Here is a 13,201-nt window from a genome sequence, read left to right as displayed (position 1 = left end):
CAAGTCCCGATAGTAAACCTCAATATCTTTTCTATCAAAACGGGTAATCAGTTTTGAGCTGAAGACCTCATATGAAGTGATGAGTCCGTGATCCTGTGTAACAAGTCCATGGTGCCACCAATCATAGGCTGCCCCTTCAAGATGCATAGTGGCGAATCTAATAGCTTCTGTTTCAGTCATGGGCTTGAGTGTTAGGTATGTGTCCAACTTATGAATCCAGGCCCTGGCTGTAGTTTTATTGCTGCCATCAAAAATGGGAAGTGTTAATTTATTCATAGCATGTTTAAGATCCCTGTTTTGCATCCTGGGCCTCCTGTCATGTTGTGGTCTCTCCGCTTCCCTCTTCTGGTTCATATATTGATTAAAAGTCAAATTTTGTTTGACTGGATCAGGAAGTAAATCCCACTCATCAAACACAGCTATAATATTATCAGGTAACAAAACAGGAGTTGCAGGTTGAGCCACTTCTTCCTCTGCATTATTCCCCACAAAAACAGGCATCAAGGGTCTATCAGTATTCTGAGTAGGAGTTCTTACTACTCGGGGAGTTCCTGCTATACTACCACCTCCACTATGGTGGCTGGGTGCTCTCCTATTTATAGGAGCTAACTTCTGCATGGCACCTGTGAGCTGCTGTAATGCTGCAGCAATGTTATTCTGTCCTTCTCTAATAGCCCGCATGGTTTCCATTACTTCCCTATCCATTGCTTCATCATTTCGTGCCATTAGAGAAACCGGCGCTTGTTCTTGAACCTGTTCAACTCTAGTAGTTTGTTCAACCTGTACTTCTGGCCCAAAGCTTATATCCTCATCAACTGAATAACTATCTTCCACAACCAGGTGTTCTGAATACTCTGTCTTTTCCGGCTGAAGATGACGAAATGTATACTGCCATTTACTCATTCATAAACCTGCAACAAAGATTTTCCCACAGGCTGGCAAGGTCTGGGGCTCTGATACCACTGTAGCAAACTGTTCATAAATTTGTGCTCAATTTCTGTGCCAAGTATACTGTAGTAGGAATTTCGTCAAACAGTTCACAAACGTTTTGAAGGTGCTACTGTCACAGTCTTAAATGGAACCACTCTCACACAAGCACATGTTCAAATTTAATGAATGGCATCTGTATGGTGTTTTTTTTTTTTAGACCTTCCGTGAAGAATATAGTCTCAGCAAGTGAATATGATACACCATGAGATATATTGGAGCCCATGTCACTCCCAGTTGTCATATTCGTACCTATTAATGGTTCCAGGAAAATGCGACTGTCACAGCCCGACTTCATATAAAAACTGCTAACCACGGCCTGTATAGTTGGGACGTTGCTTGCACCTGTCTTACTCACGACTGGAGTCAGAGAATGGAGCTCGGTTGCCAGCAAAATACCTCCAATGTACTGCTATCTGCATTTCCAACACCCAACGCCTGGTCTATGGCCTCGTACTTGATGGATATAAGCCAATCACTACCTGCCGCTACTGTCTATGCCTTCCTCACGTTAGCTAGCTGTTCCGCTTAGGAAATACTTTACCAACCAGCTGCGATTTCACCTTGCTAACAACACACTTACCAAAACAATAAACTGGTCTTAAAGAGAGTTCACACAAAACTATGTTCTGACCTATAAGTAATCGACCCTCCTCTGCATTCCATCAACGCTTTGCTGGAAAGATTTTCTAGGAAATAATAGCTTCCAACTTAACTTATGAAACCAACTGAGTGAGCTAGGTTTGGCGTCCAGCTCCTCTCTCAAATTTCTCAAGGGTTTTCGTCCCTAAGAAATTACCAAGTCACATCAAGCAACCTTTGGATTATTTTATAACATAGATTCATTCTGTTTTAGAATCCCAATGCAAGCTCTTTTTATAGCCTCGAAGGGAGGGAAACCACAAGGAGTAAAGAATGTGGGATAAAACTCCCTTTTTCGTCCTGTAGTGACTTTAAGACATTTTATAAAGTGTATAGCTTATAATATTAAAATGACTTAATTTTCCTCTCACTTTAATAAAGTTCTGAGTGAAGTCGTTTTAAACTCCTGTTGTGACTGGTAAACATCCTGCCAAATAATATTTAATCTATCCGGATGTGGAGATAGATTAAATTATGCCCATCTATTTAGCACTGTGAAGGGGACATGACAATGTTTTTGAGGTCCATAGATGCTTCCTCATGTGTGAAAAATGCAAAATTCTTATGTGAGACTATTGAGGAGGTCATAAGGGAGGTGGGGGAAGACAATATTGTCCAAGTGGTGACAGATAATGCAGCTAATTATGTTGCTGCAGGTAAAATTTGAACTTCTAACTTTCTAAGTTCTACTTCTAAAAAATTTGTTTTAGCTTTTCATTAAATTTTGAAAATTAAAAGTTTTTTAATACATCAAAAATTTTCATTGTTTACTAACTAATTTAAAATTGCTGCAGGAAAACTATTGATGGAGAGACACCCAAAAATCTTTTGGACTCCATGTGCGGCCCATTGCATCGACCTCATGTTAGAGGATATTGGCAAGCTTGTATGGGTGAAATCATGTGTTACCAAGGCCAAAAATCTTTGTAAGTTCATCTATAATCATGCCTTGGTCCTCAACACTATGAGGAAATACACGAAGGGAAAGGAGTTGGCTCATCCTAGTATCACAAGATTTGCCTCTAACTTTATCACACTAAAATCCTTGTTGAGTTCAAGGTTAGAGTTGAGGTGCATGTTTGTTGGTCCAGAATGGAGTTCCTCCTTTGCGAGCAGCCCTGCAGGGATAGATGCAACAAAATGCATTTATGATGATGATGATTTTTGGGAGCCATGTTCGAAGATTATGGAGGTAATTTAAAATTTAAATTTTAAATTTTAAAAGCTTAAGTCTTAAAATTTTATAAATTAATTTGTCTCATACATATTTTTTATTTATATTCATTGTGCAACTTTGCAAAGTTTCATCATTCACTAAATTGTTTTTTTGTTTAATTGTTTTGTAGATCACCGAGCCCCTTGTAGCCCTCCTACGAGTTGCTGATGGCGAGAAGCCCTCTATGGGCTATATTTATGAGGGCATGGATAGGGTTAAGGAGACTATTAAGGCCAAATATGTAGGAGTTGAGGAAAACTATGGCCCTATTTGGGGCATAATTGATAGGAGATGGCAAAATCAGCTTCATAAGCCCATCCATGCAGCATCCTATTACCTCAATCCGGCATACCGTTTCCTTGATGATTTCAAGGCAGATGAGGAGGTTCTTAGTGGCCTATACACAGTGGTATCGAAGATGTCTCCTAATCCCACAGATATATTGCTTGAGATGGATGCCTATAATAATGCATTAGGGCCCATTTTTTCAAGTCAAATTTGCAAAGAAGGTCGTACAAAATTGCAGCCAGGTAAAGATTGCAGCTTAAGCCTTATACAATCTAGTTTATAAATTTCTAGCTTTAAACTTAAAGCTCAAATTTTGAAACGAGACTAATATTTTTTTGTTTTCCTTTTTTCAAAATTCAGATAGATGGTGGCAAATGTTTGGGCCTTCAACCAAAAACCTTCAGCAAATCGCCATCCGCATTTTGAGCCAGCCAAGTAGCGCTTCTGGATGTGAGCGCAACTGGAGCATGTTCGAGCACATCCACTCGAAGAGGCGTAACAGGTTGTCTGTGCAAAAAATGAATAGTCTAGTCTTTGTGCACTACAACCTGCGCATTAGGATCAGGGAGATTTTGGATAGTGACACCTCTCCGATTACTCTAGAGGAGGTTGATCCAGAGTCTGATTGGATCACTAAGGCTACTGATCTTGTCTTTGATGATGAGGACCTACAATGGCTTGACCAGGCAGATAGAGAGGGCCAGGCTGAGGCTGTGGCTATGGCAGCAGAGGACCAGAGAGCTCCAGTTGTTCCTAGTGGCAGCTCACAGAGATTGGCAGAGCCAGAGGCAGAGAGTACAGTTGATCCTAGAGGCACCTCACGAGCTGATGCTATGGCTACTGAGACATCTAGGACCTACCTTAGACGCCTTACTAAGAGGCATTTTGTAGATTATACTGAGCCTGAGCCTGAGGTTGAGGCTGAGGTTGGGGATGAGGATGAAGATGACGATGAGGATGAGGATGATGATGAGGACTCCGACTAGGAGCCATAGCTGTAGACTTATAGTCTTGTTTTAACTTTTTGTTTAACAGTTTAACAGTAACTTAATATATGATCAGCATTTGGAACATTTGAATTTGATGATGACTATTGAATCTTGATGTGTTGGACTTCATAATGCATAAATGATAATACATATACATTTTGATGGTTTGCATGGATTTATCTTAGTTTGACTTTAATTACTAGTAAAATAGTATTTACTTTTAGCAATTTACCTTTGTAAGTTTGTAACTTTGTAGTTTGTAGTATTGTACATATGTAATCGATGTTTGACTTTTAAGTTTTAAGTTTTTAACTTTAAGTATGTGGCATGTGCATTATGATCAAATTATCTTCTACTTAATGATGTTATTGTGTCTTTATGCTTTATTCAATAATGGGTGCATGGAATGTTCTTTAAATCCTAAAAAATCTCAAAATTTTGAGGTATTTTCACTTTGTCGAGTCACCGCCGAGCCGGGTCACGAGTCAGAGCCGGGTCACAAGTCAAGTTACCCTTGCCGAGTCCGAGCCGAGTCCGAGTCTCGTTATACTAGAACTTACAACAGCACTCTATAGTGAAAGGCAACTATGAAAATACACATCACACCTGGTATATGAAGTCGCCTTAGAGAATAGATGAATTGCAATACCATTGAATAGGAAATAACCTCCTCAAGTGCCCAAGTCGTGCCTCTCTAGCTGCCGCCCCTGTTTGGAGAAGATAATTTTTAATAAATTATTGGCTGCCTCCAAGTGCCAACACAAGCACCTAAAATGATCTCCACTTCTTTGTGAACCAAGCGCCACTTTTAGAGCATGAAGTCGATGGCTCTAGGAACCTCTATGAACAAAAACGTGGTATCCTTGTCTGCAGCAACTGAGACTGAAATCTGATAACAGGGGTACCGAAATGCCTCCAAATGCACTCTCAGACCAACACAAGGCTTCCACAAAATGGTGTACCCCAATGAAAGAAGAGAATCGATGCACATAAGGGCTTCAATGTATGAAATCGTTGGACTCAATACACTGCCATGAGAATCTAGATGGACTGGAATCTGAATCTGAGTATGCACAATGCAAATCAACCTCCAAGAATTAAGATTTCGATTACAAATTGTCTCCAGCAATGCTCCGAATCAAACCATACAAGAACTTGGCCAAAGGCCGCTAAGTGTCACCAATGAAGCTCCAATAGAAAGTCTAAAGTAACTTTCTCCCAGCTGCAATAATTCAAGTGATATTTCACACCCTCAAAATTGCATACCAATTGAGAGTTTTCGTTCCCAATGGCCAAAGACAACTGCGGAAACCCTAGGCTCCACAACCATCAACAACAAATTTGGATGATTAGAATGAAGCCCGGGGTGCCTATTTATTCTTTTTTTTCTCCACTTTCTCCAGAAGCTTCTAGAACATTATTTTATTTTATCTATTAAGTGACTTTATAAAATATTTTATAATTCAAGTCACTTTATTAAATTAATTAAATATAAAGTTACCTTTTAATATTTATTTATTTGATAACTTTATAAATAATTAACTTAATACCACTTATTTATTTAATTAAAATAATTAATTAGTCATCCTCATAAAATATTCATTATTTTGGATAACCTAATTAATTAAATTAATTAAATCAAATTGCCTCCAAAATGGGGACATGACAGCACCCCACTATGGCAGAGAGAATTGACCAAGGGTGCGTACATGCACCTCACCTTCTAAATGCTACTTACATGACCAAATATGTTTGATTGCTTAACTTTCATATCAGTGTTTGTAGCCAATAAACTTTTTGATATGCTATTTGCAATTTTGTCTCTCAAAGGCTTCACAAAATTGAGAAACTTGGTCATCATGATGTGAAAAAGATGGGGACATTACAGTCATGGTTCAGGTTTTGACAATTTAATAAAAAGTATTCCACTTTTGAAAACAATTCTATTCTAAGAAATTGTGTCATGCCTCACCATGCAGAAAATTTGGATGCCCTAAGAAAATTCTCTTACCCTTAGGACTTCACATTTTCTACAAAGGGACGATCAGAGGCCAAAAAATTAATTCATCCAAGAACAGAAAATCATCACCACTCTAAAGGTCCAATTGCCCTTTGCATCATGAAAAATAGGTATTATATTTCTGGCCAACCACTTGCCATAATCCATTTATGCTGGCTGACTTTTCTATATTGGCAAACAATGTGAAATACTCCTTTATATGCCTAGGCAATCAGAATACAAATTATTAAGGGCAGTGATCAACATATGGTGTTGTCTATGATACCTCTATAGGATTGTGCAAACAATTATGTCAAATAAGGCAATTGCTCAAATGAAAAGATCCGAATCTAGATATATAAGAGATACAAGGTTCCAATATGATTATAGAATGAGGGATTGGAACTGCCTTCTTGTACATTGAGTTTGGAAAGAATAGTCACATTGTAAGAGACATAATTCATGCATATGCATAGTCACGTCCTTTATTCATCGCACTAATTCATGAAAACATAATTATCAACTAGAATTGCCTTGATCTTTGCTAAATTCATCCTTTCATTACAGATATCGATTAGATTTTACTATGCATTGCCTCCATACATACACAGTGCTTTCTCACCAAATTGCTGACCTTCTGTTATTATAATTTGTGCCTCTTCATAACCCAAACAGTAACTACACAATTGTTGTCCATAATAAAAACTTACAGTTAATAACCAGTCATCTTTCAATATTCTTGATTAGGTCGTAATCTGTAATGTCCCCTCCTTATTCGATTTGCAATATCCCTAAGTTTGCATTGTCCAACTTATATCTCTGTTGATGGCTTTCCTTGCTCATTATGATTTGCTGAGTATGGATTGTAAGAAAGATTTTATTAAGGTCTGATGGCTTTCATAATACTGATTGATATGTACTTTCATCTTTGAAGAAAATTATGATATTTATTCAATGGCTGCTGACACTAGGTATATTGCAGACCTGATGCAAATATTATTAGTTGTTTTGACTTCTTAGTATTCTACCTCAATACAATTTGATGCTTCTTCTGATGTAATGATTGGCTCTACTTATAATGCTTCTGATTGGTGTTTTTGTTTCTATCTTTGAACGAATGCCCCTTGTCTTATTCAATGACTTTCTGTCTAAAGACTATTAATTTTTAAAAAGAGGTTGAGTATTCCTGACCCGATACTCCAAATGCTGAATGGGATTTAATATTGCCATCGACTTTGATATTGGGTCAGAAATTATATAATGCTGCAATCGGCTGTGATATTGGATCATAATCTATGCAATATTATATACCCGATGTCTGTGATGTTTAGACGAGGGACTATTCAATAATATATTGTCATCGACTGTATTGTTCAATATATTAATTTTCTGACTAAAGGCTATTAATTTTTTTAAAAGAGGATTGAGTATCATATTCCTTCCTGACCGGATACTCCAAATGCTGATTGGGATTTAATGTTGCCATTGACTTTGATATTGGCAGAAATTATATCATGCTGCAATCGACTTTGATATTGGATCAAAGTTTATCCAATACTGTATACCTGTTGACTGTGATGATTAGATCAGGGATTATTCAATAATATATTGTCATCAACTGTATTGTTCAATATATTGCACTCAGAATTAATATGTTTGAACTACCAATAGGAATGATGATTGTATTGTATTCCTTGGTTATCTCATACAGAACACTTTGACCTTGACCCTATGCTGAGTGCACGTAGAGTGAATGCTGACTGGGACAGCATTGGAAATTTGGTCCTGTGATTCTGCTGTAGTTCTGAGTTATAATATTAATGTCTGATTTTGATATCAAAAATAATTTTCTCTTCCTTGATTGACATCTTATCCCATTTTCTGGTTAAGTATATGAAATCTATAAGTGATCAATGCCCCTTTGATTGAACTTGCTCTTCATATATATATGAAATAATCAGTTATATCTAAATGACACAATTGATAGGACACAATTGCATTATTCCATTACTTTGCTTAAGCTGGTCATGATCATTTTTTATTATTATTTATTTTAGGTGGTTGTGTCACGTAGTGAATGAAGTATCATTTTAACATTTCAGGATTTCTTATTTTGTGTATTTCATTGGATCATCAAAGTCATTATTTTGACTCACCTCAATATAAGATATTTCATTCAACCAACTCGTGCGACCATGGAGACCACTTTCGCAGCAAGATATATGTTCTCGTTAGGAAACTAGCTCATTGTTAGTTGACCTAGTTATTATTACCAACTAATTTCTCTTAATGATATTATTTAGCTAAATTTTTTGACTTCTATTCTTATTATTACTGCATGGTGAACATATTTATTGTTTATTTATATATTTTGTTATTAAATTGATGTTTAATAATATATTTATATTGTAATAATATCTCTAATTTATATAGTTATTATTTATTGTACGTAATTTTATTAATAATTAGTTTTATCGAACTAAATATAATAATACTCGAGTTTGTTTTTTCCATTTATCATTCGTTTATTTTAATTACTTTATAATCATATATAATGGATGATATGATTATATTGATCAATATATATTATATGTTACTAATTTTCTTATTATACATAATATTTAATAAATTATATTCTGAGATGTTGATATATAGCTTCAGTTGAAGCAATATTATATACATGCAAATATGATTTAATGAATTATGTATATTCCTCAGTGAACAATCAATATATATATATATATATATATATATATATATATATATATATATATATATATATATATATATATATATATATATATATATATATATGCCTATATGTGTGTGTGTGTGTGTGTGTGAGTGGGTGTGTTCAGATATTCACAAAAGCAGACTTCATTCATATTGGGCTTATGCATTGGAGTTATCGGGGCTTTTGTATCTATCACCGATTACTAATTAAACTACCGCCAATTGCCATTGGTTATGTTAGGCAATGATTGGTTAAGTTTATGTTTAGTTAGTCATGCCTACGTAGAGGCATGACCCTACATGACCTTTGGTCACATAGAGTCGTGTCTCTACGGAGACATGACTTCTCATGATTATATAAATATGTCAAGAGATCATTGGGAACTATATCAATCTAAGGCATACAAGTCCCAGTAATCTACTTCTCCTCTCTACAGATTACAACAGTTACATTGTTGATAATCCATTGGTGAATATTCTGAAGATTTACTGGACAGCAGTTGGATTTGAAGATTGCATTATCTAAAACATAAAGACACAGGTTTGAATCATTCCTTCTATAGTACAAAGATATCAAGTAAGGATAATTCAGTTGTTATATTCTAATAATAGTTTACTCTGTCAGTGATCGTTAAAATTAACATGGTATCAGAGCCATTCTAATAAGAAACTTTATTATTTAGAACTAAATCTAAAGTCTCAAATTTATAAAATTTAAATTATATCCTTGAATCAAAATGGTGAATCATGTAAGGTTAGAGGATAGACTTGAGGGAGCATTGAATTTTTCATCACGGAAAAATTGAGTCAGGATAATATTAAGAGAAATGGAATTAGAGGAGTACATAGAAACAAACAAATCCATGCCTTAAAATGATCCAGATAAAACAACATGGAAAAGACACAGTAAGAAGGCAATGAAAATTATAATTGATTCCATGAAAGATCATATTCTTTCTTCTATATCCAGTCTTAAGACTGCATTTGAGATGTTCTCTACTATCAAAGACACATTTGAAATCAACAATTTAGTAGACTGCTAACCCTAAAACAAGATCTACTATACATAAAGATGAATAATGGAGAATCTATTACATCCTATTTTCTAAGAATTTCTGAATTAAAGATCAACTTGCAACAATGGAAAATCGAGTTGATAACAAAGAACTTAGCATGATAGCATTAAGAGGACTTCCTCTATCTAGGGAAACATTTATTTGAGGTCTAAGATCCCAACTTGAGCTTCCTAAATTTGAATTACTAAAAAATGAATGCACACAAGAAAAATCAAGATTAGTCTCAAGAGGACTAAGTATAAATCAAGAGGGAGACATTCAAGCTCTTTATGCAAATTCAAACAAGAAAAGAAAATTCAAACATAATAAAAGGGAAACTAACAAATCATATAAGAAACATGATTGGTCCAAAGTAAGATGTTTCAAATGTGATAAAATTGGTCACTCTCATAACTTCTACCCTGAACGGAAGAGAATTCAAGAAGCCCTAGCAGAAATCAAAGGAAAGGATGTAGAGAAAGAGGAAAAAGAAAACTATGCATTTTATTTAGCTCTTTCAAGTGAATTAAACTCAAACAAGAACACTTGGATTATAGACAGTGGACCATTTCGGCATATAACAGGTTTTAGAGACAAATTTGAAAACTTCCCATAATACTCCTCAGAAGAAGTCACTATTGGAGATAATTTTACTCATCCTATCAAAGGTATTGGCTCATGCTCAATTCATCTAAATTCAAGAATTACTCTTCAACTCAAAAATGTTTTATATGTACCTGGTATAAAAATGAATTTGGTCTCTATTTCTGGTCTTCTTGATCAAGGATTCAGAGTCATTATTCAAAAGGACAAAGTTCTATCTTGGCCAAAGAATTCTAATATCAAGGAAGCTATTTCTATTGGATTTAGAGAAGGAAGTCTATATAAACTTTGTAATAATCAAAACTTAGCCCTAAGTCATGAAACCTCAAATTCTACCGGAATTTGGCATAGGAGGCTAGGTCATCTTTACTATCGTGCATTATCATCTATAGGAAAAATTGTAAAAGGTTTACCTAGTCTCAAAACTGATCACTTCAGCATTTGCAAAGGATGTGCCCTAGGCAAAAACACAAAGCAATCATTTCCTAAAAGTGTTCACAAATCAAAATCCATTCTTGAACTGATCCACACTGACCTTTGTGGTCCTATGTCTATACCTTCACTAAATGGGTGTCTCTTTTATGTAATTTTTATTGATGACTATTCTAGAAGAACTTGGATCTACTTCCTAAAACAAAAGGAATCAGCTGAAGTATTATCAAAATTCAAGGAATTCAAAGCTCTAGTTGAAAACCAGTCTGGACAGAAGATAAAAATACTAAGGTTAGACAATGGAGGTGAGTACATCTCCAAAATTTTCAAAAACTTCTACATTACTGTTGGGATTAAGAGGGAGTTTTATGTACCATATAATCCTAAACAAAATGGAGTTGCAGAACATAAAAATAGATCAATTGTTGAATCAGCCAGAGCAATGAAACACGATCAAAACCTGCATACTTCCTTCTGGGCTAAAGCATCTAACATTGCAGTCTACATTCAAAATAGATGTCCACACTCAGTATTAGAGAGCACCACTCCTGAAGAAGTATTTACAGGTATTAAACTAGATCTAAGTCACCTAAGAATATTTGGGTGTCCGGTTTATATTCATATTCCTAAAGAGAAAAGAACAAACCTATAACCATCCAAAAAGAAGGAGATACTCATTGGATACAGTGAAACAACCAAAGGTTACAGGGTTTTTATTCGAGGTCAAAGAACAATTGAGATTAGTAAAGATGTAAAATTTGAAGAAGATACTGCCTTCAATATTTTTAAAAACAGTAATGAATCATTTACAAAGCTTGTTCCTAAAATAGATAAATAATCACAAGACAAAAATTGAGAGGGAGAATGATATTGAACCATCTTCTACCACTACATTAAATCATGAAGATTCTGAAAATGTTAACAACAAAAAGAGGCCACTTTGGGCTAGGAAAATGATAGAAGAGAATCATGTTAAACCTAATGAAGTGATTCGAGAAAGTAAAAGAACAAGAAACCAATCATGCTATGTTGCATTATTAACTGAAATTATAAAAACAGAACCTTCAAATGTTAAAGAAACACTATCAAGCCAACCTTGGAAAGATGCAATGATTGAAGAATATAATTCCATACTAAAAAATGATGTATGGGATGTTTTACCCAGACCTAAGAAAAAATCAATTGTTTCTTCTAAGTGATTATTTAAAATTAAGCATGCGTTGGATGACAGCATTGAAAAGTACAAAGCTAGATTTGTTGCATGAGGTTTCTCACAAAAAGAAGGTATCAATTATGAAGAAACATCTGCTCCAGTTGCTAGATACACTTCAGTTAGAATTATCTTGGCTATCGCAACATCCAAAGGATGGAAAGTTCATCAAATGGATGTTAAAACAACATTCTTAAATGGTAAAATTCAAGAAGAAGTTTATATCGAGCAACCAGAAGGGTTCTACACTCATGACAGTAAAACTCACGTATGTAAGTTAAAGAAAGCACTATATGGTCTCAAACAGGATCCCAAAGCATGGTATGAAAGAATAGACAACTATCTAACAAAGTTAGGATACTCTAAAAATGAAGCTGATCCTAACTTATACTTCAAGATAGATGGTGATGATATGATTATTCTTTTGTTATATGTTGATGATTTGTTGATAACAAGTGAAGAACATCTCATAAAAAAATGCGAACAAGAACTACCAACAGAGTTTGATATGAAAGATTTAGGTCTTCTACACTACTTCCTAGGATTGGAAGTTTGGCAAAAGGGTAACTACATTTTTCTGAGTCAAGAAAAATATAATGTTGATATTTTAACAAAATTTGGGATGATGGAATGTAAACTAGCTACCACTCCTATGGAAGTCAATCCATACAACTAAAGGATGAAATGATCAAATCTGAATCTACAGATCCTACTTATTGCAAGCAAATTATTGGATCCTTAATGTATTTAGTGAATACTCGTCTTGACATATGTTATGCAACTAACACCTTAAGCCAATTTATGTGTGCACCGAAGAAGATACATCTACATGCAGCTAAATACATCTTGAGCTATCTAAAAGGCAGTATTGGCATGGGGGACAAATAGGATCAAGTAAACATCAACCTTCATGGATATTCTAATTCTGATTGGGCAGGCAGCCCTACTGAACGTAAGAGTACTTCTGGATGTTGCTTCAGTCTTGGATCTAGAATGGTTTCTTGGTTTGGCAAAAAATAGTCTATAGTTGCATTAAGTTCTACGGAA

General features: G+C 35.1%; 2 protein-coding genes across 5 annotated transcripts in view; one reads left to right on the top strand and one right to left on the bottom strand.

The window, feature by feature from the left end:
* Positions 1 to 13,201, bottom strand: part of LOC149565343 (uncharacterized) — a 204,844-nt gene that overhangs the window by 23,045 nt on the left and 168,598 nt on the right. The window lies entirely within an intron of this gene.
* LOC149565344 (uncharacterized) lies at positions 2,135 to 4,226 on the top strand. The gene is made up of 4 exons (XM_089823344.1): positions 2,135 to 2,285; positions 2,424 to 2,821; positions 2,976 to 3,375; positions 3,494 to 4,226. The coding sequence occupies exons 1-4, from the start codon at positions 2,135 to 2,137 to the stop codon at positions 4,117 to 4,119; spliced, it is 1,575 nt and encodes a 524-aa protein (XP_089679470.1). The 3' UTR covers positions 4,120 to 4,226.

This window comes from Cupressus sempervirens, chromosome 3, assembly GCF_028749045.1.
Source record: "Cupressus sempervirens isolate cs-2001-9-10 chromosome 3, ASM2874904v1, whole genome shotgun sequence".
Lineage (NCBI taxonomy): Eukaryota > Viridiplantae > Streptophyta > Pinopsida > Cupressales > Cupressaceae > Cupressus > Cupressus sempervirens.
Note: the sequence above shows the minus strand (reverse complement) of the source record. Positions and strands in the feature narration are given on the sequence as shown.